Source organism: Coniophora puteana (genome assembly GCF_000271625.1).
Source record: "Coniophora puteana RWD-64-598 SS2 unplaced genomic scaffold CONPUscaffold_15, whole genome shotgun sequence".
Taxonomy (NCBI): domain Eukaryota; kingdom Fungi; phylum Basidiomycota; class Agaricomycetes; order Boletales; family Coniophoraceae; genus Coniophora; species Coniophora puteana.
In genome coordinates this window covers 113,954-140,031 of record NW_006913067.1, presented here as the reverse complement: position 1 = coordinate 140,031, position 26,078 = coordinate 113,954, and the positions used below count along the sequence as shown (strand labels likewise).

The 26,078-nt window shown below is 51.5% G+C and overlaps 6 protein-coding genes across 6 annotated transcripts; all 6 read left to right on the top strand.

Annotated features, from left to right (window-relative positions):
• Positions 1-499: 499 nt before the first annotated feature.
• Positions 500-2,760, top strand: CONPUDRAFT_158581 (WD40 repeat-like protein; the record flags this gene model as incomplete). Its single annotated transcript, XM_007775623.1, has 6 exons — positions 500-1,336; positions 1,396-1,433; positions 1,490-2,417; positions 2,477-2,536; positions 2,592-2,617; positions 2,670-2,760. 6 exons carry the CDS (start codon positions 500-502, stop codon positions 2,758-2,760), a joined length of 1,980 nt encoding a protein of 659 aa, XP_007773813.1.
• A 1,213-nt stretch (positions 2,761-3,973) lies between these two features.
• Positions 3,974-5,454, top strand: CONPUDRAFT_158580 (uncharacterized protein; the record flags this gene model as incomplete). The annotated part of the gene is made up of 4 exons (XM_007775622.1): positions 3,974-4,160; positions 4,270-4,374; positions 4,450-4,532; positions 5,119-5,454. 4 exons carry the CDS (start codon positions 3,974-3,976, stop codon positions 5,452-5,454), a joined length of 711 nt encoding a protein of 236 aa, XP_007773812.1.
• An 809-nt stretch (positions 5,455-6,263) lies between these two features.
• CONPUDRAFT_146921 (uncharacterized protein) lies at positions 6,264-9,904 on the top strand. The gene is made up of 9 exons (XM_007775621.1): positions 6,264-6,888; positions 7,008-7,112; positions 7,273-7,382; positions 7,470-7,845; positions 8,357-8,770; positions 8,892-8,996; positions 9,094-9,203; positions 9,265-9,637; positions 9,698-9,904. The coding sequence occupies exons 1-9, from the start codon at positions 6,702-6,704 to the stop codon at positions 9,748-9,750; spliced, it is 1,833 nt and encodes a 610-aa protein (XP_007773811.1). The 5' UTR covers positions 6,264-6,701; the 3' UTR covers positions 9,751-9,904.
• Positions 9,905-13,597: 3,693 nt separating this feature from the next.
• On the top strand, positions 13,598-14,224 carry CONPUDRAFT_158578 (PEBP-like protein; the record flags this gene model as incomplete). The annotated part of the gene is made up of 2 exons (XM_007775620.1): positions 13,598-13,765; positions 13,823-14,224. 2 exons carry the CDS (start codon positions 13,598-13,600, stop codon positions 14,222-14,224), a joined length of 570 nt encoding a protein of 189 aa, XP_007773810.1.
• Positions 14,225-16,316: 2,092 nt separating this feature from the next.
• CONPUDRAFT_85057 (uncharacterized protein) lies at positions 16,317-17,533 on the top strand. The gene is made up of 3 exons (XM_007775619.1): positions 16,317-16,499; positions 16,723-17,082; positions 17,143-17,533. The coding sequence occupies exons 1-2, from the start codon at positions 16,431-16,433 to the stop codon at positions 17,038-17,040; spliced, it is 387 nt and encodes a 128-aa protein (XP_007773809.1). The 5' UTR covers positions 16,317-16,430; the 3' UTR covers positions 17,041-17,082; positions 17,143-17,533.
• Positions 17,534-19,966: 2,433 nt separating this feature from the next.
• On the top strand, positions 19,967-25,821 carry CONPUDRAFT_65105 (HET-E; the record flags this gene model as incomplete). Its single annotated transcript, XM_007775573.1, has 3 exons — positions 19,967-20,309; positions 23,722-24,008; positions 24,826-25,821. 3 exons carry the CDS (start codon positions 19,967-19,969, stop codon positions 25,819-25,821), a joined length of 1,626 nt encoding a protein of 541 aa, XP_007773763.1.
• Positions 25,822-26,078: the final 257 nt, after the last annotated feature.

Below are 26,078 nucleotides of genomic sequence, written 5' to 3'. Positions count from 1 at the left end.
GGGCCCCGAAACTCGGAGGAAAAGGCTTTCATCTCGCCGCCTCTTTCTCTCGATTCATCCCGGGTAAAATCGCTGTTTGTCCGCAGTGTGTTGAGCTAATGTTTGTCGCCTGCCGTCCTCCCTCTGCATCCCAATGGATCTCCAAGGCATGCCCTTGGTCAGCCAATCTCCTGCTTGAGCTGCATAAGTCTCAACATCTCAAACAGGCATACATCGTTCCCAGTGCGGCGGATGTGGTAAGGTAATACAATCATCATTGGGCGCCAATCTGTCAAGGAACTAAGCGTCGTTAAGCAACGCCGCTTCGCCGCGAAGTTGAGTACAACAAGCACCCACAACTCCGTTGTTTCCTTCACCAATTTCTTTCACGCAGTCCCCGCTTCGCTGAAGAGTCGACTACTCCCTCATGCCGACTGAAACTCCTCGACCACTCGAATGTACCACCCAGGTCAAATGTATAGCTTACTCTCCCGATGGTCAACACATCGCTACAGGAGCCATGGACAACAAGACTGTGCTGTGGGATTCGGCGAGTGGCATGCGTGTTGGAACGCCTTTAGTGGGCCATACCCAGGGCATCACAGAAGTCGTGTTTTCATCCTGTGGACGACGGCTGCTTACTTCATCGTATGACAAAACATTATATGTGTGGGATGCAGACACCTATCTCCCAGTGCTGGGCCCTCTTCGCGGACATCAATGGCATGTGAACACGGCTCGCTTCTCTCCAGATGATAAGCTGATAGCAAGCGGCGGAGACGATTCCCTGTTCAAGATTTGGGATACGTCTTCTGGAGAGTGTCTCGCAACGTCACAACTCCCTGGATGGATCAAGCAGCTTGCATTCTCCCCTAACGGTGAACACTGCGCACTAGCAATGAACAACAGTAGCATCTGCCTTTACGACGTGTCGCGAAGAGAGATCTTAGCCGACTCGAATGCATTCGTTGGACATAAAGGCGTAGTTCATACCGTTGCGTACTCACCCGACGGACGCTTGCTCGTGAGCGGCTCTTCAGACCATACTATCCGCCTTTGGGATCCCAACAACGGGAAACCTATCGGTGCTGTTCTCAGGGGACATCGTGACACCGTCAACTACGTCGACTTCTCCGTCGATGGGACGGAGCTGATCAGCACCTCTAGCGACCACACCTGGCGGATATGGAGCACCACTAGTGGCGAGTGCCGCCTCACGATAGGACCTTTCTACCAGCTATACTTATTCTCTAGCCGAGTGGCATGCTCCCCCGACGGAGAGCACTTTGCTTGCTGGAGCGGCAACGACAGCATCTATGTGCGAAGCATCTCAACAGGCAAAGTCATTCTCCCTCAGGTACACGCCATTTCTACTGAGAGAGCTAGCATGTTTCTGACCTTGAATGGCGATGGCAGGGAGTGAAAGAAGAACCGTGTTCCCCGGAAGAAGATATGTATGTCAACAAGCCAACACTGCTGATGTATCTATCTGATTCTGACAAAATGGCAGCATGGGGCGGTTTGAGATCCCAATCGCATTAGCATGGTATCCTGACGGTGAACGATTTGCCTCTGCTGGAAGCCGTTCTGTGGTGCGAGTATGGGACGCTAAGACGGGTAAAGATCTCAGCACTCCTTTCGTCGGCCACCCATTTGATCCAGATAAACATCCGGACATCCTCTGCGTTGACATCTCATCCGATGGCACTCTGCTGGTAACCGGCTGCGAAGATTATACAGTAGGCCTGTGGAACACAGAGACACAGGATCTTGTGTACCCTCCTTTCAGGGAGCACGACTATCACGTCATGGCAGTGAAGTTCTCACCCGACGATTCTCTCGTCATCAGCGGTTGTAGACTCGGATCAATTGGAATCTGGGATACCCATACCGGAGACCTGGTTCACGTCATACCGCCGCTCACGCCAAAGACAGCTGTGTGGGGACTTGACGTCTCGCGGGACGGTCGACGGATTGCCAGCGCATCGCTCGACCACAATGTCTACATCTGGGACATCGCCACCTACACGCTCCTTACTAGCTTCAATCATGGGTCCCCTGTACGTTCAGTCAGCTTCTCGCCCGATGGGTCCCACTTCGTAAGCGGTGCTGAAGACCACGTGGTCCGCGTATGGGACATAACGCGTGGAGATAAGGTACTAGAGCTGCAGAAGGAAAAGAAAACAAAAGCGATCGAAGATGAATACTTGGACGTTGTGGCGTATTCTCCGAGCGGGCGCACATTTATTGTGGGGTCATGCAACGACATATTATGCGTTCACGATGCGGAGTCCGGCGGTCTTGTTCATGCTCTTAAGCATGAAAACAATGTTCGGGCGGCTGCTTTTTCACCAGACGGCGCTTTCATTCTGACCGGGTCTCAAGAAACGCACCTGAGAGTTTGGGACGCTGTTTCCGGAACCCAAGTTCTCCCAAAGGTGCAGTTGTCACCGTCGTTACACTCCAGTACGCATAGACTCAAAGACTGCTAACACAGTTAGCACAGGTACAAGTCAAGAAAGCATCTCAGGCCGGAGGGGGCACGTCGCGTGGAAGGGTTAGTACCACGACATTAGAGCCTAAGCTAACGCGTGCTCATTTCGTTCAGGCAGACATTTCATTGGAGAGTTTACTCAACGTACGTCTTGCAAAGTTGACTTCACGCTCTCGCTCAATTGGTTGGGATAAAGATGCCGGCAACGATATCGCGCGACGCAAGAGGCCGTAGACATCACCCTCATCGAGGACTTTTCACTGACGAGGACCCTCTGCAACACGTGAGATTTTCCTCTCGCTGTTTGACGTTCCTGATCCGTGTCTATGGAAGGATCCGCCTGCGCCTAGACACAACGATCCTTTGCGACGAGGCGAAAACGGGTTATCCCCGGCGCCTAAAAAGGTCAAATCGACGGCCCCAAACCTCGGTATACTGAGCAGATTATGGCTGCACTCCCTTCATCGACACAGAACCGATCAAGAGGGTGGAAACGAGGAGTATCCTCTGGAGAATACAACAAATGTACGGCGTTCTTTTGGCCTCCCAACGATTATCAGCACTGCAAAGGCAAAACTGGTGAGCCTCTTCCGCTATCAACGTTAGGCGTCCCCCTTTTCATTGTACCAACTTCAGCGTAACGTGGCTGCCGGCGATACCATTAGCCGTCGTAGAAGAGCGAGCGAGCGAGAGGACCCCGATTCAGATTCGGGTAGTGAGTCGGACGTTAACACTGCAGATGCCAGTGTGCAAGGTCGAGAGGGCCAAGAAGTAAATGACGAAGGCGATACAGAGCCAGCATCGATGCTTTGCTTTTGTATACCAACCTCGCGTCAGAAGCGAGGAGAGAGGGGGGAATAGTCTCACTTATATCTTTCACTTCCAAATGGGAGTCGTTCGCAGATCTATAAAACAACAGATATATTCTCAATGCTATGTGACTATGCGGAGTGGATTAGAACCCTGAAAACAAAGGAGAATGCGGCCAGACTTGAAAAGCTTGCCCAACGGCATGTGGCCTCGTGCAGTTAAAGGAGCTTGGGAGATTACGTACAAGCTGTGACGTCTCGGAGCTCTCAAGTGCCGAAAAATCCCAAAGTGCACTCGCGCAGTCCCGTAGATCTCGGCAACGCCGTAACTTGGCTTTATCTGATAAGCGAGACCCACTCCTAGCACCTCTCATCAAACCTTCGTTCTTACCTTCCACTTTGTTTGTCACATACTGAGTACTACTCCACGCTCCCGTTCTTTCTCCAACGACCCGGCTCGCCGGACTATGGCAACCGCAGCCTGGGTATTTCAGTGTGATAAGCAGCCGTACAGCACTCGTCGGCACTCGCCGTCCCTGTGAGTGGGTGACCAAGTTGTGCGGGTGCCTGATTCCATGCACATACATATAATACCTTCCCGCTTCACCTCTTGCAATTAAATCACATCCCTACCGCAGCTGGCCCCACATTTTGTTGAAAGTTCAACATCCTCACATTCGTTTTCTGAAGCATGGGCCTTTTCTACGACCACATTCCTGAAGACCTCGCCGAATGGATGCTCAAACAACCCATGTTCTGGGTCTCCTCAGCACCTCTCAGCGGCGAGGGGCATGTCAATGTATCGCCAAAGGGAACTCCGGACAGTTTTCATATGACCAACCCGAACCAGGTCTGGTACGAGGATCTGAGTGGAAGCGGTGAGTTCTTCGCCCGTGCTCTGTGCGAGTGTTACTCTAGTGTCGATGTTGTGCCGTCCGACGATCACTACTCTTCTTCGCAGTGATGCTGACACTTATGCGTATGCAGGCGTTGAAACCATTTCGCATCTCCGCGAACCCGGCAACGGACGTACCACTGTCCTCTTCCAGGCGATGGAGGGCGGTCCTCGTCTTCTGCGACTTTTCGGCAAAGGTACGCTCGTAGCTTGATTGAGTGAAAATATCTCTCGGAGAATATCAGGTTTAAGTTGCTGACCTCAATCTTCAGGCAAAGTTTCTGAAATTGGCACGCCCGAGTACGAGTCCCTCATCCCGCGCGAAAATCGCAAAGCCGGCTCACGAGCAGCCATTGTCATTGGTGTCTAACAAGTCGGAACGGTACGTCTTTAACCCGTTCTACCTCATCGCGATATCCTCGTCCTCACGAGTAGCTAATACTCATCTTTTAGTCCTGTGGTTTCGGCGTCCCGAAGTACAAGTTTGAATGTCACCGCTCCGCCCTCGAAGGCTGGTGCGAGACTCTCGAAAAGTCGGATCGCACTGCAGACCTATCGGGCGTCCCCCTCGGTAACAAGCCCGCTCCGTGGAAGTCCGCACGAAGGCGGCAACACTGAATTCGGGCGAGACTGAGCAGGACGACGATGTATATCGTAGACGAGTAGAACGTATACAGGGAGGAGCAAGAGAATATGAGACGAGGAGGAGATGCCGCTCCAGTAAGGGAGCGGCGCGTATAAATAGATAAAGTCCGTGAATGTCAAAACTGAATCGAGCGAATGAGAATGTTCGTCGGTGCGGAAGTATAATCCGAGGAAGCAAGAAGTGGAGATCGCAGTCGAGATATCGAGACTGCGGTGGACTGGAATTCGATCGGTGACTGGTGCGGTTGTGGCGCGGTGTGGCGTAGTAAGGACGAGGACGGGCTTACACTCCGAAGGGGTTTGAGGACGTCAAAGGTGTGCGCGACTGGTGGCATTGGCAGAACATGGAAAGTATCGACGGCCTGCCTGGGCTGAGCGCTGGGGTGCTCGAGCAGCGCATTCCCATTAACTCGTTTGACCGTAGAAGCTCGGCGTATGCGACCGTAAAGAAGGTGCCGAATGCCGTTGAGGCGGGTGTCGAATCTAGTACAGAGACAGAGAGAGGGGCTGTGCCGGTGGATGTGAAGACGGTTGGTGCATTCTTACTTGGCGGAGTGTGCATGGCAGGGTTATTCGGGTGGAAATATATCGTTGAGTCTGTTGGAGCTTTGGGGAGTAGGCTTCTCAACTAGACTTCATCACGCCATGTAACCATCATAATTCTCTAACAGTATCAGTCTACCCTCATTGCATTAGTGGTGAACCGGTATCTCACGCACCGCAGTACTTAGTTCGATGTGGCTGATGGGGATACTGCTGGCCGTTGCGAGAGGACGAGAGGACACGCAAAAAAACCAGGACGTGGAGGAATACCTGACGAAGACAGGACTCAATGTAGAACATTGAACCCACATCCAAGTCTTGCTGCTGTATACCAGCTTCAAGTCGTAAACGGAAGCCTGATATAGGTACAATTTCGCGTCCGGAAATACAGTTAAGTAGCAGCTGTTCACGAATTCACAGTTATAAGTAGACTCTTCTGTGGACCCTTACGTTCGAAGCTTTGTCTTTGCATCGTTTTTTCTGGATAATGTCATACGAGCACTCATAACGAATGCACTGTAAGATCAGATTTGTATCCCACCGCGTACACGTATCTCGTGTTTACAAGGATTGCATGCCTGGCTGCCGGTTGACCCCCGTAAGCTAACGAAGACAGTGGCGAGTAAGCCAGATGACAGTCCGCAAATGTTCAACCCGGAATGCAGCAGCAGCAGCCACCTCTGAGACTCAGATCTGTCTGTATGAAGGATATTATAGTTAATAGGCATGTTTTTGTGTTCGTAGAAAGGTTTAGGGTATCCGTTCGTTGATATTGGCGTTGGGGTCAGCTAAAGCCAGGCGCTCAGGCAGCTATCGGAGTTGAAGTGCATTTTCCCACGATTAACGTCATCAGTGCTCCCGAGAATTTCCGACGCGCCTTCCGTTATCACGCTCTCCTCGGTCCAATAAGTATCGCATTGACTTCATTATTCATTCCTACTACTATCAGCTCCTTCTCACTCAACTTCTGCTTCTGCTTCACGCGTTTCAGTAAGGCCACATATACAAGATTCCGCCCTGCTCGCCCTCTCGATCCCATGCATGGGTCAGCGAAACGCTCGGACTCCAAGCACAGTCTGGGTCCAGCATGCCAATATCGCTAGGCAGCCGCGCAGCATTCGTCAGCGCTTCAGCTTCAGCGCTGGCTATCCCCGTGACCTTGGCTGAGTTCTATGATCATGCGCTTTCCTTGCTCCTTCCGCATTTAAGGCGTCTTCGTTGATTTGCCTCTTGAGTTCGAACCACATCTTTGCTACCCTCCTTCCGTGCACAAGGCCTCCTCTGTTAAAACAGTTCAACACTTCCACACAACTCGTTTCCTGAAACTCTTGGAATAATGGGCCTTTTCTACGACCATATCCCTAACGACCTCGCCGAATGGATGCTCAAGCAACCCATGTTTTGGGTTTCCTCGGCTCCGCTCAGCGGAGAGGGGCATGTCAATGTCTCCCCCAAGGCCACCCCGGATAGCTTTCATATGACCAGCCCGACACAGGTCTGGTATGAGGATCTAACAGGAAGTGGTGAGTCCTTCATCTGCGTTCTATGCCCCAACAGCCCTAGCGTTGACATGTCGCTCGTTTTCTGGTGCTGTTGAATGTCGCTCTTTCTCGCAACGACGCTGACGTTGACGTGCTCGCAGGTATCGAAACCATTTCGCACCTTCGTGAACCCGGCAATGGGCGCGTCACCATCCTCTTTCAGGCGATGGAGGGCGGACCACGCCTCATGCGTCTTTTTGGCAAAGGTATGTTCCTCATTTACCCCAAAATCCATCATCGCCTTGCGGTTTTCCAGCCCTCCCTGCCTGCTCGGGGCTAGCGCGAGCCTCAGGCCCTTTTTTTACACGTTTGGGGCGCTTTTTGGTGTGATATTGGTTCCGTGATGCTGACCTTCACCTCGTAAAGGCAGAGTGCACGAGCTCGGCACGCCCGAGTATGAGACCCTCATCCCCCGAGAGAATCGCAAGGCCGGGTCGCGAGCAGTCATCGTCATCGACGTCTACAAAGTCGGAACGGTACGTCTTCAACCTTGGCCCCTTTTCACCCACTTTCACCCCACTATCCCCGGCCTCGCAGCGCGCTGAATGTCTTCCCTTCTGCAGTCCTGCGGCTTCGGCGTCCCAAAATATAAATTCGAAGGCCATCGCTCCGCTCTTGAAGGATGGTGCGAGAACCTCGAAAAGCCTGATCGCGCCGCCGACCTCTCAGGTGCCCCTCTAGGCGGAAAGCCCATCCCACAGGGATATGACGACGTCAAGGGCATGCGCGACTGGTGGCACATGCAGAATATGCAGAGCCTCGACGGCTTGCCCGGGCTGGGCGCCGGGGTGCTTGAGCAGCGTATGCCAAACAACTCGTTTGACCGGAAGAGTCCTGCGTATGCAACCAGCAAGAAGGCCCCAAAGGCCATCGAGGCTGGCAATCAATCTAGTGCAGAGTCACAGAAGGGGGTCTTGTCAGTAGATGCAAAGACGGTCGGTGCGTTTCTGCTTGGTGGTGTGTGTATGGCAGGTTTGATCGGGTGGAAAGACGTTGTTGAATCCATTGGATTTGTGGGAGGCAGGCTCTTCGGCTAAACTTCATGATACGTTGTCAATCATAAGAATTTTGTGACGACTATTAATTCATCCTCAATGTCGCAAAGACAATGCTCTGATACACCGGCGTCTTGACCCTAGTACGCTGACGTGGCTGCTGACTCGGATGAACGCGCTGTGACATATCCAGCCTTGTGTGACATCACAACCATCGAAAGGAGCTTGCCCGATGTCATTGGCAGTGACGCATATTGTTCCCACCCTCTATACCTGGGTCGTCTCAACGTCCATCCTACGTTTCTCCTTCCCTTTCCCTTAACACAGTATGCTAGCTCTCAGATTCGACGGCCGTAGTCAACCGATCAAGTAGGGTTTCTATCCCAGTAACTCTTGCTCTGGGCCGACCCCGACGCGCCGACGAAGGATGGTGAAGTCATGTTTTCCACGTTCAGGTCAGAATCTATCATTGGAACATCCTTCGGCCGTGCTCGTGATCGTGGTCATCGCTGGAGCTTATAAGTCCGACAGTCATATAGCCCTCAATGCTCTCGTGAGGTGGGACTCCGCTTATTCCTTGATACCAAGTTTTACCAACGTATCTTATTGGGACACCACCACTGACGAGAGTCACAGACGACTTAACATCTTCTTACATTGTCGATCGCAAACTTTTGCTACCATGGGAAAGTTCTACGATCACATTCCCGAAGACCTTGCTGTATGGATGCTCAAGCAGCCCATGTTCTGGGTATCGTCTGCGCCGCTTAGCGGCGACGGACACGTTAACCTCTCGCCCAAGTCGACCCCGGATTCCTTCCATATGACCAGTCCCAACCAGGTGTGGTATGAGGATCTGACAGGAAGTGGTGAGTGCTTGACCTATCATCCCCGATAAACCCGTTCCGATACGAAGGCATGGGTTGCTCCCTGTGACCCTTTGGTGTCTGCTTTCAACTTTGCGATAGTAATGAGCTAATGTTGCTGCAGGCATCGAAACCATCTCGCACCTTCGTGAACCGGGAAATGGACGTATCACCATTCTGTTTCAGGCGATGGAAGGGGGACCAAGGCTCATGCGTTTAGTTGGGAAAGGTACGTCTATCATATCCTCTAAGTCTTCGCTGGGCCTATACTTCCCCCCAGTCCGAGTCCCCCTCCCCTTGGCCAATGCTGACCTTACGTCGTGTAGGCAAAGTGCACGAAGTCGGTACGCCGGAGTACGAAGCCCTGATCCCATCTGGACAGCGCAAGGCCGGCTCGCGAGCCGTTATCGTGATCGACGTGTTCAAAATCGGGACGGTACGTCTTTCCCATTCCCATCCTTCCAACTTTCATCTCAAGTGATCATCCATTCGTCCAGTCCTGCGGCTTCGGCGTCCCCAAGTACAAATTCGAGGGCCACCGCTCCGCCCTCGAAGGATGGTGCGAATCCCTCGAGAAAGCAGACCGCACCGTCGACGCCACCGGAGGATCACTCGCTGCCCAACGCACACCAGGAGGCGGGGAGAACGCGTCCGTCGGTGCTGAAGACTACATCGGCGGAGGCATGCGCGACTGGTGGCGCGCGCAGAACATGCACAGCCTGGACGGGCTTCCGGGGCTGAGCTCTAAACCGCTGGAGCAGCGCATGGAGGTGAACTCGTTTGATCGGAAGAGCGAGAAGTACGCGAGCGCGAGGAAGGCGCCGAGGGCTGTTGAAGCTGGAGTGGAGACGAAGGTTGAGAAGAATGGAGGTGCGTTAGTGGATGCGAAGACAGTTGGTGCGTTCGTCGTCGGATTTTTGTTTGCTGTAGGGTTAGTGGGCTGGAAAGAGGTTGTTGGGTCAATCGGATATAGGTTGCTGTAGGTGCGAACTATCAACGTTTTAACCTTCATACGCTTGGCGTACAAACGTCATGCATTGTGTATTGTACATCTTGTTTTGTACCTGAAAAGGTCGAATCATGTATACTAGTGGTATTGGAGCAGATATGGTATTGCGTTGGCGATGATATAATACCGCATCTTATCTATTTTCAAGCAGAGCATCCAATCGGATGAGAGTCGCTTCTGAATATCGCTCTGGCAGTACTGTAGTTACATCCGGTCAGTATACTTCTTTCAGCTTGTCAACCAACCAAGATCACGAGCAATAAGACAACTAGATATTAAGAAATACCTGACTTAGGATATTAGGCGCACTTTCAACCTGCAGCCCTCCCAATAGCCCAAGAATAGTAGAGCCTCAAATGTGTTTCAGCGACAGTGGCTGTTGCATACCATGAAGCCCAATGCATTCTGTTTACTATGCAACGGCCACTATCGCTGTCACAATGTTTATTCTCCTCATGCTCACATAAGATATCTGGTGAGATAACTGCTCCTTCCCGCCTACTTACCCTTGGTGGTTGTGGAGAAGACGTAGCGAACGCATTGGTCGCAGAGGTCACTCGGTTAGCGGATGAAGGAGCTGCGGGGGTGTACCCACCTATGCCCACATCCAATATTAAGAGGTACTAACCTTTGCGGATACCTCCACGCCGATAAACGATGGTAGTACGATACTCAAGGCTAGGCTCCCAATGGCTACCTTGAGGTAGAGGCACGCCTGGAAAGCGAATCGCCACGCTGGTAACATCCCCGATAGCATTTGAGAGATTAGTCAACTTTGAGCCAACATACCGTAGACCTCATTGAGAGCTTTGAGAAGAGATGATGAGATAGATATCGAGATAGTGTTGAATTTGAATGGGAGTTGCTGCTTTATGAAAACTGCGAGGCATGAGGCGATGAAATCTGATGAAACCAATGCTTTCGGAATCGAAGAAAGGGACGTCAGCAGGTCGCTCGTGAGGTTTAGTCCAGGAACAAGTTTTCAGCTTTACGTACACTATCTGTCTTCGTGTTCTACCGGGAGGCTTTTGGGGGTTCGAAAGAGAGATCGACTGTGCTGCATTGGTAAGAGTTTGAAAAGTCATTAGTGGGATCTATATTAGCTATCGTGCGATCATCGCAGGTAGGGCTGTGTTAGAAATATATCCGGCCTTGTTATTTATGTCAGAAATTTTTGGTACCCCGTGTCAGTTATTAATGGCTTGTTATTAACAGGCGAATAAATGACACCCATTTTGTTTATAACATGTAATAAATAATAAATGACAGCGAATGACTCGTCAAAAATAAACCGAACCAACCCTGCTGCAGCCTTGACGCGTGCATGGTACTGGCTTTCGTATTGTCTGGTATCAGTAACGAGTACCCGACGTGATTGCTATGGTATATACGCCAGTTTATTATGGGTTTACAGAAGGGGTGCATGTGCGTGAGTGCCGCCAGGCCCCGACTTTAGATTATGGCTAGGCATTTTACTCGAAGCCGGGCCTTGCCCAGAGCGCATGTACATCAGAGCCCGATTGCGAGCGGTAAAGCGCATTCTAAGTCTTTTGGGGCCTGATGAAGGCCTACGTGTGAGTGTTTGCGGAACGGGGCACCTGCACCCACCTCCGGTAGTGGCAACATGAGCGATATAACAGCTGAGTTTGAAGTAACTGGCCATATAGAGCCAGACAAACGCGCGATATTGACAATATTGCTGAAGCAACACTGAAGTCAACGCTATCAAAAGCTACAGTAGTACTATTAGCACGAGTAAATCAGAGACCCATATCTGCCATATCCCACTTTTCGTCATCCACCTCGTTGACACTGCTAATTATGCTGTTAGTGTGTGATTGCTGGGTAGTACTGTTGCCGGTGGAAGGTGAAATGAGCTCCTCAAGCCCTGGTTTGTCCAGTTTGACATACTCGGCCACAGCCCATTGTGTCGAAGCCCGGGTGACAAAGGGTGCTGGTCCGGAAGTGCACTCCTTGGAGAGTGCCTCGTCGAGACGAGCTGTCTCGAGATCATAGGGGTCAGGGTGAGCAAACAAGCATCGGCAGCTTCGGGCCTATGGCCTCCTGCATTTTGTGGATAAATAACAATAAATGACAAGTGCTCAGTGGCCAACCGTTGTCATAAATGTTATAAACATGTTAATAACATGTTATTTATTAGGGTGTTAATAACAATGACATTTCTAACCCAGCCCTAATCGCAGGTACCCTGAGTCAGTTTGCTGAACTCAAATATGAGGATGGAGATAGAAATGATGCACCGATGATCGATCACGAATGAAGCTAATCAGCCAACATCGATATCACCACAGATCCATCACATCAAAACGACACAGCACTGGCCCCTCGTGCGTTGTCGCTGTTATCACGAAAGTGATTTCCCCGCATCGCGTATCAGCCATCGCATCATAGAGACCATTAAAGCTGCCACCTGCTCCGGCGGCTCATGTGTGGGTCGGGCCGCCAACAACCGCCAACCATCAAACATCTTCAAACATGCAGATCATATGCAAATGAGTCCGCGGGAGAAGCACTGTCCAAGCGAGAGCATGCGCGGCCATGTGCAAAAGCACCACACCCGTGAAAGGGAGGAGGAAGATACCGGAAGCTCTGCGAGGAAGCTTTTGAGGCATTTTGATGGCTTCGGCAGACCCTCGCCGGCTCGAGAACAGCCGAACGCAACCTGTTTGCTTGCTTTACTTGTTCACCCAGTCGGAAGCGTCATCATACGTGTGCTCACCGGTTTCTGAGTTCACCGGCACCTTTTGTTCAGCACACAAAGCTGCTGGCAGCTTTCGGACTCGTCGAGACTCGTCGAGGCTGCTGTAGTGCCATGCGTTATGACGTAATGTTTGTTCGCAGCCCCTGACTTTGAGTTGTACCAAGCTGCAGCATCAGCGCGCTCGTCTAAGCGATCAAGGACATGGGAAGAACCAAGCCGCGGCCAGCATGAATTACCGAGCCAAGGTCGATGGGAGATAGTACTAGGATACATGAACCTGTAAGCGTCGACGACGTGTGTGAGACGTTAGGTATCCGCAAGCGTCCAGACGGAGTTCGAGGCTACGACGTTCATAAACATGAATAACTGTCAGTCTTCTGAGCTGTACGTGCGTGTTAGGACAAACGGCACAGCTAAGAGGATAGGAATCCAGACAAAGACCACGAGTCCTTTGACGCAGGTACACACTGGTCTACGCTGGTATGTGCGTAGCAAGCTCACCGTCGGTGTTAGCCTAAACATTCATCAAATATTCTGATCCGAATAACAGCCTATAATAGCACGCCATTCTAGAGTGAAAGGTACGAGGAGGCTCCACTTCGACAGAGGTACGGGTAGGAATGCAGGCCCTGGCGGTCTGTCAGTTGCAAGGCACCGGTCGATAGATATAGATCGACAGGAACCCGAGGTTCGGCCTTTTCTCTAGAGATTAAAAAAATGACATTCGTTGCCTGTAGACAGAGAGAAGTCAGCGAGAGTCGGAACCTCGGAAGGCGTTCAGTACGGTAAAGAAGTCGCTTTGAAAGGCAGAGCTAAAGGCACGACGTGGTAGCAGGGTTCTAAATTTGGAACGCACCTTTGCGTCCACGTGTGGGGGCGCGCGTCATAGCATACGTATAATCAACGCCATTGTTCCTTTGACCAGTCAGTAATAAACGAATCATGATACCTGCAAAAGTATGTTGGAGAGGCGCATCGTCATGTCTGACGCTGGGGCTCGCCGCTAGATATATGCGCGCAGCGCCAAGATGGCGAACCCGAACGAACACCTCTACCATACCCCACTAGCACTGGAAACGCTGGCACGTTAATGTTAACCATGGATATCAAGCAAGCCTTTCAAGAGCACAACATCACCCCCAAGTACATTCACACCGTCCCGGAAGTGCTGAGCGTCAGCTACGGCGGCAAGTCCATCTCACCAGGCGAAGTCCTCCCGCGGAGCCAAACACTCGAAAGACCTGCGGTATCATATCACAGCGCCAAGGTTCGTCCGTCCTCGACTATGCTGTTTATCTCAAGACGCTAAAGAGAGCTCGAACAGCAAGACACCGACTATGCCATTCTTATGATTGACCCGGACCTGTTCACGACCGACGACCCGACGGGCGAAGTCCGGCACTGGCTCGAGATTGTCCGATTCTCAACTGGCGACAGCAGCGGCACCGCGACGCCCGTGCGCACCATCACGGAGTATCTGCCGTGCACGCCCGGCCTCGGCTCGGGGCAGCACCGGTACATCTTCGTTCTCGCCGAAGGCGCCAGTGAAGGACCACTGCGCGACGGGGGCATCGAGGGGGTGCAGCCGGAGACGAAGAACGCGCCGAAGGAGGATTTGAAGGACCGCATGGGGTTCCATATTCAGGAGTGGTTGGCGAAGTACGGGCTTAGGCCCGTTGCGGCGAATTTCATGCTGGCGAGTGCTTTTGCCACGACGGGGTTCTGAGAACGTCAGGGCTAACGAGGCATGGTTGCATGCGCAGGTTTCGGCAGATGCGACAAGCACGCTGCAGAACGTTGCGGCTGGGGTTGAGGCGCTTGCGCACAAGGCTGTTGGAAAGTGAGCAGGGGCTCTGAGCAAGGTTGGCTCTCGGCCGACCTATTATTGGCGACCCTCTGGAAGACGGCGTTCTGCCAGTATTGCATTAACATGGGCCTAGTGGCGCATTGTGTAATAATTAACTCTGTTAATTATGGATGTTTGTGGGAGGCAAGCAAGTGTCAAGGTTAACTTGTAGCTCGACCTTGACGGCCAGTCACGTAAAGACGTAGTGGCGCGTTCTGCACAAAAACCAACACTGGGGATCCATCGTGTTGTGCACGTTCATTGAGTGTATTAACATTAGTCACACGTTGCACCTGCAATGCAAAACGTCCAAACGTTGGCAAGAATGATATAGCCGTATGTCAATGCGTACCTGGTTACCCTCGCACACCTTTTTGCGTCTATGACATTATCATCATCCAAGGCACGGAAACTGAATTGAAACCAAACCCAAGACCGATCTGTCGCACCCTCTTATGTATGTGCCAAAGGGATCGCCGAAACGGAGCGAGCACCCGAGACGAACGGAGGCGTTCAAACCCGGCTCTCTTCCATCCCGGATTCGCAGGGATTCGCTCAAAGAAAAAGAGTGGATCAAAATCAAAAACCGGCCTCGGAGTCGCGCTAGGCCGCCGGCTCGCCTGCTGCGCCCAGACCAACACACTGGGTCCGGCAGGCCCCATTAGTGCTGCCTCCGACTCCACCCAGGCGTTAATTGTACCTGTCAAAATGGCGCGGAAGGAATCGGTTAGCGCTGGACCTGGGCAACATTTTCTGCCTCTCGTCCAATGAGGAGACGCGAATGGGGGCGCGAAGAAGGTCCGGTTCGGTGCCTGGTCGCTGTTTGAAATTAAGATTTGCGTTTGCAGAGTTGGTAAGGGCTTCTGCCGTGCGGCATGTGCGGTTTGCCCATTCCCATCGAAAAGGGTCCACCCTCGGATTTTCTTGCTTGCTTCTAAACAGAAACGTCGAAAGAGGTCGGCAGGCTGACTGGCTTGCCTTCACTGTGCCTTTGCTGCAAGGCCAAGCAGGGGCGCTCCTTGCAGGCCGCGTGTTAGCAATAGACTGCGATTGGTCATGGCTAGCCGTGTCTGTGGACGAATGTCTGACTGACCTGCGAAGGAACGGACATCTGAATCATAAGGCGAACGTTTTAGGATTGTGATACGACATTCACGCACGACTTTGTTGGTGGCTGGCGGTCTAATTTGAGCACATAGCTATTCTGGGTGGTGTCATGGGGAAGAGGCAAAGAGCTCTCGAGTCTCACTTCGCATACGCGGTTCGCCTGGGAGGAATCGCGCAGAAATAGATATCCCGCACCGTCATCGTGCGGACACGGCGGGAGTGGTGCTTCAGCCACTAGCATGGAAAGCTGACCCACTCGCGTTAGCCAGCTCAGTCGTCCAGGTCCCCTTGGAATACTCCTCGTCCTTCCGAATGGCCTTGGCTCGTCTCGGCGTAACGACGTGCCCTGGCTCGCCATAGCTGCCTTGAGTGGGGTGTTCGGATCCAATGTGAGACGAGAGGAGGGAATGCAGCAGATCGACTGGGCAAGTCGTCCTGGGGTCATGGCAGGGACGGGATAATAATGGAGGCAGGCACGGCGCTGACAACGCCCGGGGTCCTTAGCTGCCGGTGCCACATCACATCACGACCGCTCACACTTTGTTAAGACGATCCCGCGCTTCTATGCTACTTCGCTTGGGGTTCTCTAGCATGAGTGTACGATGAGCGTCTAGTGTGTAGCTACGAGGGGCGGGTTGTGTGGGCAGAGGGTGGCCAAGGGTCGGAGCCAAGCGGAAGGGAAGGTGATCTGTGAAATTAAGGTCCGGAATGCGCTGTGCCAGGGCCAGGCACGGTAGAGAGGGTGAGAGCCGGGAGGAGATGATGGCATGCATCCGTGTGGTGCAGACAGCGGACAGCGGCCGGCCAACCCAGGCCACCTCTTCTTATAAAATCCCGCGCCCTTCCCTCCTCGCTTCGTCCCCACACAACCCGTACCAGCTCAGCACCCCTTCGCTACACGTCCATCCCTTTAGGATAGACTAGGTGCATCCTGTCAACCCCGACGCACACAGTTCTTTTTGCTTTTACATCTCTCAAGATGCAGCTTGTCCCGACTGTACTGCTTGCTGCCCTTGCAGCTATGGCCGTCGCCTCGCCAATTTCGGTCGTGAGTATCCCTCTCCTGTATCCCTCCCTGTCTATCCTTTCTATCCATCTTGCATCATATCGACGTATCTTGCCCCACTTTCCCCCCTCCATCATCTCCCTCAACACCGGCGGTGAACATCATCTTCCCACATCCCTGATCCTCTTTGCTTCTTCTTCGGCTATCTAAACGCCCCTTCCCAACGATTTGGAATTCATGGCTGACGTTCTCCTTCCCTCTACAGAACGCTGAGCACGAGATCCTGCGTCGCGAGCCTGCCCCTCCCCACTCCGATGGCTCGATGGGCGGCTGGGGCGGCCTCCCCGACTGGAAGCGTTGGTTGTCGCAAGGCGAGCCCACGTGGATCGAGGTGCCTGAGAAAGCGAAGCGCTGGTTCTCGTCGCCGACGTGGATTGAGGTGCCCGACAACGAGGAGCGGAGCGAGGACGTGGCCGTTGAGGCGGAGGCGGACGAACACCACGACCACCCGCACGGCGATTGGGACCCGTGGGGTTCGCCAGCGTGGAAGCGCGGGACGCAGCAGGGCAACCAGGGGTGGTGAGATGGGCGTAGCACGCGCTAGGCGCGATACCGATAATGGATTGTGAGTTTCTTCACCCCGATTTGTCTTCTTGGATTCTCCTGCTGACGATGATAATCGCAGATTATATTTATTGAAATGACCGTGTCATTACCACCCATCCGTGCCTGCATCGGACTTGGACCTGCACCTTTGCACCCTCGTTGCTGCCCGCTGTCCTTTCTGTCCCTCTCGGCCTGTTCTTTTAGTACCACTCTCTACCCCTGCCCGTACCTCTCTTCGCACGTTGGACTTTTGTATCCCCCCACCCCTCGCGCACCACGCCCAACCGTCAAGGTTGCAGTGGCCTTTGCCATACTCTCACACTTGCACTCGGACTCCCTTTGACTGCGGAACCTCCCACATCAGATCCAAAAGCCTCGCCTCAGACACACAGACACCAGACACACAGACGCGTACTTGTACTTTTTGTTCTCTTTTTTCGTAACCTCGGGATAATAGATGTTGTTCTACGATCATCTTCATTCGTTCACGTCCGAGCGATCTTGGCCTCTCGCTGTGTAGGGGTCGTGCCAAGTCTAGTTCTGAGGGCTTCTGATTCAGAACGGGCTGTTTCAGCCCAGATGAGTTGACCGATCAAGCCACCGTACTGTGGCACTTGGTTGTTCGGCCGCGTCTCTCGTATCATCCAGCTGGCCTAGATGCTGCCACACTGATGCGTTCCGGAGCGGATCCTAGCGGATCCCGCACGGTTTCTGGTTTAGTAACCTAGCTCGACCCCGGATTGACTCGGTCGCGGGTGGGTGACCGGTGTCTGCTTACTTGACTTTGTCGCCAGCGGGGCGATTGTTGCATTCGGGTTTGCTGAATACAAACCGTAACTGGAGTTTCAGGACACTGATGCGGCTCCATGGTTTACAGCTGTCGAAAGACGAAGCAAACTGTATCATGTACGAAGAATAATCACGGCCGCCCATCGCCAATTCAAAATTCTGTGATGGCGTTGAAATGGGCTTAAATATAACCTAATAGCCGACGATGGTTGACAGGGCTGGCGCACAAAGTACTTGGAGTCGCGCTCCGCTATTTTCCGGACCTTTGGCCATAAGCCTTCAAGGGTGCGTCCAGGCTTCTATCCTTCTGTCGATAATCCGACTTACGTCTTGTGCAAAAAAGCCGTATTCATCCCGAGTCTTGTGAGACCACACATGAATCGTCGATGCCTTCAGTGTGCATCTCATGCTTGAAGACTTCCTTTAGCGGCTCGATTTACGTGTGCTCTGGCGTCTGTTGCTTGCATCCATTGACTCTGTCATGTACTATAGGACGAAGGCTCGTGAGCAGGTAGTTCACGCAATCATGTTCAATATAACGTTTTAGCATCGCGAGGTCATGCAGTGCTCGTTAATCGACATTCATCTCACACCAGATTTGATGAGGGGAGGCTCTGATTCCGAGATCTACCACGTCCACCAAGGACAGAGTTATTAGGGGTTTCTGGGCCCACTTATTGTTGATGGACAATCCACGCCGGTGGTACGAAGCTTTGACATCTTAACGTGGACACCTACTTGTGGGTCTTCAAACTTGAGCTTACCGCAGCAGGTGCCTGCGCTCGAGGATACATAGACTACCGTGAATATTATTCATGTACAAAGGTAAACTTTATGTCATAAGCTGTGAGCTCTTACTCTTCTTTACTTTGTTCTAACCTGAGAGACCGAATGGCCGATCAGTTTCTCGTTAAAACAGATATCCATATGATTGGGTTACGTGGGACATAGTTCTTCCCTTATGTTCACTGCACATGGGCGTTTTACTCGTGCCAGGACTCTGCGCCGAGATCTCGCGAAGCTCATCAACGACCGACGCCCACGTGGGGCATAATATTATCAAGTCCGCCGACGTAACTACCCTCCGGATGATTTGTTTTCATGTGGATTCATGACTCATCCAAGAGTGTGTAGGATATTGACGTAGAACGGATCGAGAAGGGCATTTGATGCTTGAAATATCTTGAACTTCACGATATGGGGAGTATGATGAGGAAGTACCGTGGCTAATTCCCGGGAAGTGTGCTTACGGCAGGGTGGCGTGTTGAGAGTGAACATTTCTGGTAAAGACCCAAACATGAGCATGGCGTGCGAGACGCTTTGGTGGAGCTAAAGGCAGTGGCTGCACGCGAACATCGGTACTTTGGAGAAACGATCGTGAGAAGTGGCACAGCGGCCGACGCTTCCCGACGACTTGAAGGCTTCGGTTGACTCACGGAAGCCTACGGACCGCCTGGTAGTGCAAGTCCCCGTTTCCAACTCAAGTCAAGCTCCTACTTTTCTCGTGCTTCTCCTCTTCTTACTACTATGTGCAACTTTGATAAGGTAATCCAGAAAGGCAACAAGCTCATAGGGCGAAGTGGTACGAAATATTGAGCAAGTCTCTTTCAAGACGGGATCAAAAGTTTTTGCTTTCTGAGCATGCGATCAAATGTGTTTAAATGTGTATCAATTGGAGGTCCATATTCCTTATATAGACGCTTCTGTTTTTCCATAGCCACCTATGCAGTGTGATGCACAATTGAGTTCTGGTAAAAAATAATAGTCAATAGCATTTGAAAGGGTAGCAATCTCTATATAGTAGTGTGAATTTATTGTAAGCGCTTGATGCAAATTATATTGTGAAGCGCAAAAGGGCTGATATAGCAACGTCAGGACTCAGGAGCTCTAAGAATTGCGATCAGTAGATGTGCATCCGTCACGTTCCACTTTCTGAGGATGCAGTGCCTAAGCGCTGGAGGTTGGGTTCAGTCTCACGCACGACAGCAATCTTGAATCAAGGATCCGAAAACTCCTGTGTTTACAGATTTACATCACTGACTCAGGTATTCCGCCTGCGCATATAAGACATTCGTCAAACCCGTGGTGATACTGCACTCATATACCCCAGCAACATGGAAGATTCCACCATTACTCCTTTCAAAGGCCACAATGGCCGTATTCTCACGCTCGCATACGCACCCAACGGTGTTTCCATAGCCACAGGTTCGGCGGACGGAGCGATACGACTATGGGATGCTGGGACGGGTCATCAAGTAGAGACACTGGAGGGCCACACTCATGGGGTTCGCGCCATTGCCTTTTCTCCTGACAGACAGCATTTGGTTAGTGGGGACGATGGGTCTACAATTATAGTGTGGGACACAATTGCTCGCCAGATCAAGGGTACGCTTAAGGGTCACAGGAACTGGATTCGAGCTGTGCGGTACTCCCCGGATAGTGCATACATCGCAAGTGGTGGCGATGACAATCTCTTGAAGCTCTGGGCGGGCCCCGGTGCTGTTGGCTGCGCTGCAACAATAAAACATCCCAAACCTGTGAATTCGGTCTCTTTCTCGCCTAATAGCAACCTCATCGTGACTGCATGCGGCGATCACCTTGTTCGCGTCTATAACGTAAACCAACATCAACTCGTTCAGGAGTTCAGCGGACATCAAGGGGTTGTTCGATGCGTTCAGTACTCTCATAGCGGTTCCCTCATTGCCAGTGCTTCAAATGATCATAGCATCCGGCTTTGGAATGCGTCAACAGGTATCTTAGCTAAAGCGCCTCTCCGCGGTCATAGGCACTTCGTCTCAGGTGTACCGTTTACTCAAAATGACCGGCATCTAATCAGCTCCTCTTATAATGAGACTGTCCGAGTCTGGGATGCTACATCAGGAAAATGCGTCTCAAACTCGTTATACGGGCATAACGGGGCAGTAAACGCCATATCGTACTCTGAGGATCAAGATTATTTCTCTTCTTGCAGCGAGGATGGCGTGCTTACTTGGAGCGTCAAGGATACTGCAGTACGTCCACCCGTGAGTACTGTACCTACACGACCGTAGGTTCAAGGGATTTCTGCGTGACATGAAATCAAGATAAGTTCCGCCGAGGCTGAAGTTCAAATGTCCGGCGAACGCGTGATTTTGAACTAGGGTCACAGTTTGGTGACATCATCAAGGCATTATTGCTGAGGACAACGAAGGTGAAGAGGGTGTTTCATTGGAAGGAGAAGCAGGCAATGCGGACACACCTTTTACAACGACTGTATTGCTTGTCTGTTAGGCTTATATACAGGCGTCTCAAGCCCTTGCCAGACCGGTATGACCGACTCACTGAAGCCTGCCAGTGAGGAGCTCGACATCACATCTCCAGTCGACTGTGGTCGTGCCAGTAAGGGTCTCAAAAATCTGAAACTCAGTACTACATCAGAATATAAGTTAAGAGGATTAGTATTTTTCGTCACGCGGGGAGGTTCATTATCTTTTGTGATGGGTGACGAACCAGGTCTTAAGTTCATTTGACAGGTCAAGCGTGAGGCGTGACGAACCTACGGTCGTGTAGGTACAGTATCCTCCCCTTGGTCTTGTATTCCTGTTGTTCATACGCTTTGTTTTAGTTGGAGGCGGATAGTAGCTACGACGGCGCAAAGCAATACAGGTATGCCTCTTCATCACTTTTGCTGTTATTAGTGATTGATTCGCGCAGAATGAAAGCTTACGAGGTAGTCCGAGCAATAGCATGGTTTTCTGACGGCAAGCACTTTGTAAGCGCAGGAGGCGATGGTGCTATTCGGACGTGGGACTCCCAGACAGGATTAGAGTCCGCATTACCTCTTGTTGGACACGACGGAGGTGTCAACGGAATATATATATGTCAGGACGAAAAGCTCCTGGAGACGACGCCTTAATTCGTATCTGGGACCGCATACCCTATGAAAAATGACTCCGTCGCTACTCATTGTAGTAGGTTCCTTCTCTTTGGCACTCATTCTACTCCATTGGGCCCAGATGATAGCCTGAAATAGTACAGAAGATGTCAAAATGCGAGAATGGAATTTGAATTCCATACCAAACATCGTCAACCTGGTGTTCGATTCCAATCTGAATATTAGCTTATGATATTGATTCTGGCTCCGTTTCGAATCCCCTTGAACCAAATCGTGTCAGTGCAAACACAAATCCGTTCTATTAAGAGTCGCGACGTCGATGTCGGTATACTTGGCACAGTAGCACCATTAATCCTGATTGGTAAAAGGGTGGTGTCTTTTCTTATATCCACTGGGAGCTATATACAATGCCAGCTTTGCTTTAACTAGGTTATCTGAGATTGAGGTGGCTCTAATTATCTCAGTGTCAATTCCGAATAAAACAAGCCGGTTGCAGCAGTAACAGTGAAAGCCGAAGACAACAGCCTGCTGCCTTATGAGATCCTATGGGGGCTGCGCCACTGCGGGGTCTGAAAGAACTTGCCTAATCCAGTCGTGCTCCTGACTTCGTGATAAGGCGCGTTGGGGAAAGCAGATTTGTTGAAATGCACCTTTCTCCCCAACGTCTCCCACTCCCCTCGACGACATCCTCCTTGCCCAGCTAGCACCAACGCTGGTGCCGTCTTGCCTCTGTTTCAGCACGTTTTCTCCCTCTGCATCGGTCACGGACAGCATGGTTTCTCCCTGGTATGTGAGTACTACTTATTTCCCGTGCACCTGCGACTACTTGTGCTAATAAAGTATGCAAATAGAAATAGTAGTCATTATGTCACAGATGTAGACAAGCCTACTAGCGTGTCTCATCTGGAGAAGCAAACAGACGATAGAGGCGGGGGAAAACAGGATGGAGGGAGAAAGAGTAGCAAAGCAACTCGGGATTGAGGTAAGTGGTGTGTTCTGTCGCAATGCCTCTAATCTCAACGTGGCCAGTGCACTTCGCTTGCCCCTGTTAACGTTTGCTCCATTTTGGGGGTAAGTCTTAGATTTTTCTGTTGGAATGCACATTTTACTCTGATTACAGGCTCCCGAAAACCCATCGCACGAACACGTCAGCCAGCACGTCTGTGACACAGTCTCAGGAGATGCCTCGGAAGAAGAAGGGCCTAAAGATACCGGGAAGATAAGCACTGGATGGATTAGTATGCCGACAGAGATATGTACTATGTGAGTTCCATGTTCCTTTTCCCCTTTGCATGTCTAATGGTGTTTATAGGCATATATTTTAGCCTGGGCGCTCGACAAGACATGTACTTGGTCGTGACTTTCGCAGTCTCTCTGAGGACCCATAACAGGTTCGTCTTGGTGCCCCTCTTGCGTGCAATGCTCATCTGTATGGCAGATTTACGAGCAGCAGTTCAAGGACGCGAAGGACGAAAGCCGCTCTCGGAAAACGCAAGCGCAACACAATGTGATCCCATCCCTTTCCATTCGACGCTGCTTCATTCGACTTTCCTTGCTCTTTTTCACTCGTTCTCTCCGATTGCTATCATTTGCTGGCCTTTCGTACTATTTTGTTTCGGTGAGATTTTCGGTGCTATGCTTTCATTTTCATTGCTCATTGGCTCTCGTTGGCTCTCGTTCGTACTCTTTGGCAACAGGTAGGAACGATCGTCAAAGAGTGTAAATAGATCCATTCACTACCATTTCGTCGCTACAGTTTCGATTCGAAATAACATTGCTGCTCTTTGTACTCTATTGGCTTACTTTAAGGGAAATTTGAATATTGCCACTCGTTGGGATATAAGTACGAAAGAGTATCAAAGAGTGGCGACGGAGTCATTTTTCATAGGGCCGCATATCCCAGGAACCTACGCTTCAACCTCTTCTCTGGTCACGTCGAGCTCGTATGGCCCGGGGCTGTCAAATTCATTCACAATGGCACGCGCCTGGCTACAGGAGGAGACGATAAAACAATTCGCATTTGGGACGTGCAATCCGGCGCATCATTACAGATCCTCAAAGTACACAGAGACTCCGTCAGGTCACTCAGCCTTTCTCCCGATGGATCTCAGTTATCCAGCGGATCCTTGGACAGGACTGTCCGTATTTGGAGTACTGCCCACTCATGCGAGTTGTTGGCTGTCCCTCTTAAAACCAAGTCCCCAGTACTATCGGTCTGCTTCTCTCCAGATGGATCACAATTATCAGTTGGGTGCCTGGACAATACGGTACAACTATGGAATGTGTCGCAAAGAGAGAAGGCGGCCGATTTCATACACGGAGGAGGCTCTGTTCGATGCGTGCAGTTCTCACAGGACAGCTCCAAGATCTTGGCTGTGTCTGACGACAGGCAGGTTTATGTGTGGAATACAAGACATGCCGTGCTTCGCTACGGCACATTTGAACGCTGATGGGCGAGGACATGAGCATTTAGAACACGTATGAAATTTCGGCTGTTACATAACATGAAGACAAAGGACAACGAATATATTTGTAGCAAGTGTCCGTACTCAAGGTCACGTAGCATCCAGGCCTTCTTTCGCTATGGTACATCCTCAATTTGGCTTCATGCAGCGACTAAGCCTCTCTAACGCTTGCGAGTTTGTGCTCCATCGTTTCTTTTAACTCGTTTCGGATCAAGACGGTTTATAAAACTCGGACCCTCTCTAGTAATGTGTAAGAGTTGGTCAGGTACTGTGCCGAGGTCGGTTCGTACATTTTAAATCAGTCTTGTGTCTAACTCTTTCATTGACTGATACAATGCTTAGTGTACAGTACGAGAATGTAGATCGAGTGGAGTGATTGTAGTCCTCCTGTTCTCCATCAACAATAATCGACGAGGTGCAGACAGTGTGGGGACGAAGACGGGTGGATAGGCGCCCATCACATCAACACGTTGCACATACACGAGCGTCGATCGGGCCGTCCTAATTCCCACTGTCAGCGCAATGCGGCCTCATGGAAAACGGCTATACAGCACGTCCGCCTGCCGCCCGGGCGAACCTCCTCCTTTGCTCAACTCAGTCACTCGTAAAGCCCACACAGTCACCTACTCCCCAGAACACTATGGGCGACACCGCCTTCGAATCATTCAAGGGCCATACCCAGGCCATACGCACAGTTGCATACTCGCCCGACGGAGCGTACATAGCTACAGGCTCGGAAGACCGGACGATACGGATATGGGAGGCGGAGACAGGTCGTCGAGTAGGGGAGCCGTTGGAAGGCCACGAGAATTGGGTCCGTGCTATCGCTTATTCTCCTGACGGTCAGCGTCTGGTGAGCGGCTCCGACGACAAGACCATTCGAGTATGGGACACGGCTACCCATCAGATGGTCATGGGGCCGCTTGAGGGCCACATAGAATGGGTTCTATCTGTGCAGATCTCCCCTGACGGCGCGCTCATGGCAAGCGGCGGTCGAGACAGGCTTCTTAAGCTTTGGGATGCCTCTACAGGAGCCTGCATTGCGACACTGGAGCATCCTGACTACACGAGATCAGTTGCCTTCTCTCCCGATAGCAAGTGTATTGCGACTGCATGCGATGACCGGGCCGTGCGCATCTATGACGTTGATCAACGTCAGCTTGTTCGCGAGCTGACCGGACACCGAGGCTATGTTAGATGCGTTCAATACTCTCCAGATAGCTCCCTCATAGCCAGCGCTTCAGAGGATTTTACTATTCGGCTTTGGGACAGCTTGACAGGCAAACTTGCTAAAGCACCTCTCCGTGGCCACAGACACTGCGTCTCTAGCGTATCATTTTCTCGTGATGGTCAGAAGCTGGTCAGCTCATCTGAGGACGAGTCCGTTCGGGTGTGGGATGTCGCATCTGGAGAATGTACTTTGGGACCACTGCATTGTTATGAAGATCGAGTAATGGCCGTGTCCTGCTCCTCAAAACAAGACTGTTTTGTTTATTCCTCGAAGAATCGTGTGTGCACTTGGAACATGCGTGACGGGTTGTTGGTACTTCCACAAGTGAGTATCATATCTTCAAAATTCAACAGCTCTTATTCACGTACCTCAGATCAACTCGGAGTCAGCAGCGACTAAGGCTATCAGTATCGCGGAGCAGTGCTCGTATGTTCCACTCTTAAACTTGTCACAATGATAAAACTAAGATTCACAGGATGAAAGCATATAACGCGGTTCGAGCAGTTGCATGGTTCTCCGACGGAAAGCGCTTTGCGAGTGCAGGTGAAAACCGTGCCGTAAGGATCTGGGATGCCCAGACAGGCCAAGAGTCCGCAAGCCCTCCCGTGTGGCATACACATTTGGTCTGGGGGATTGATATCTCGAAGAACGACGGA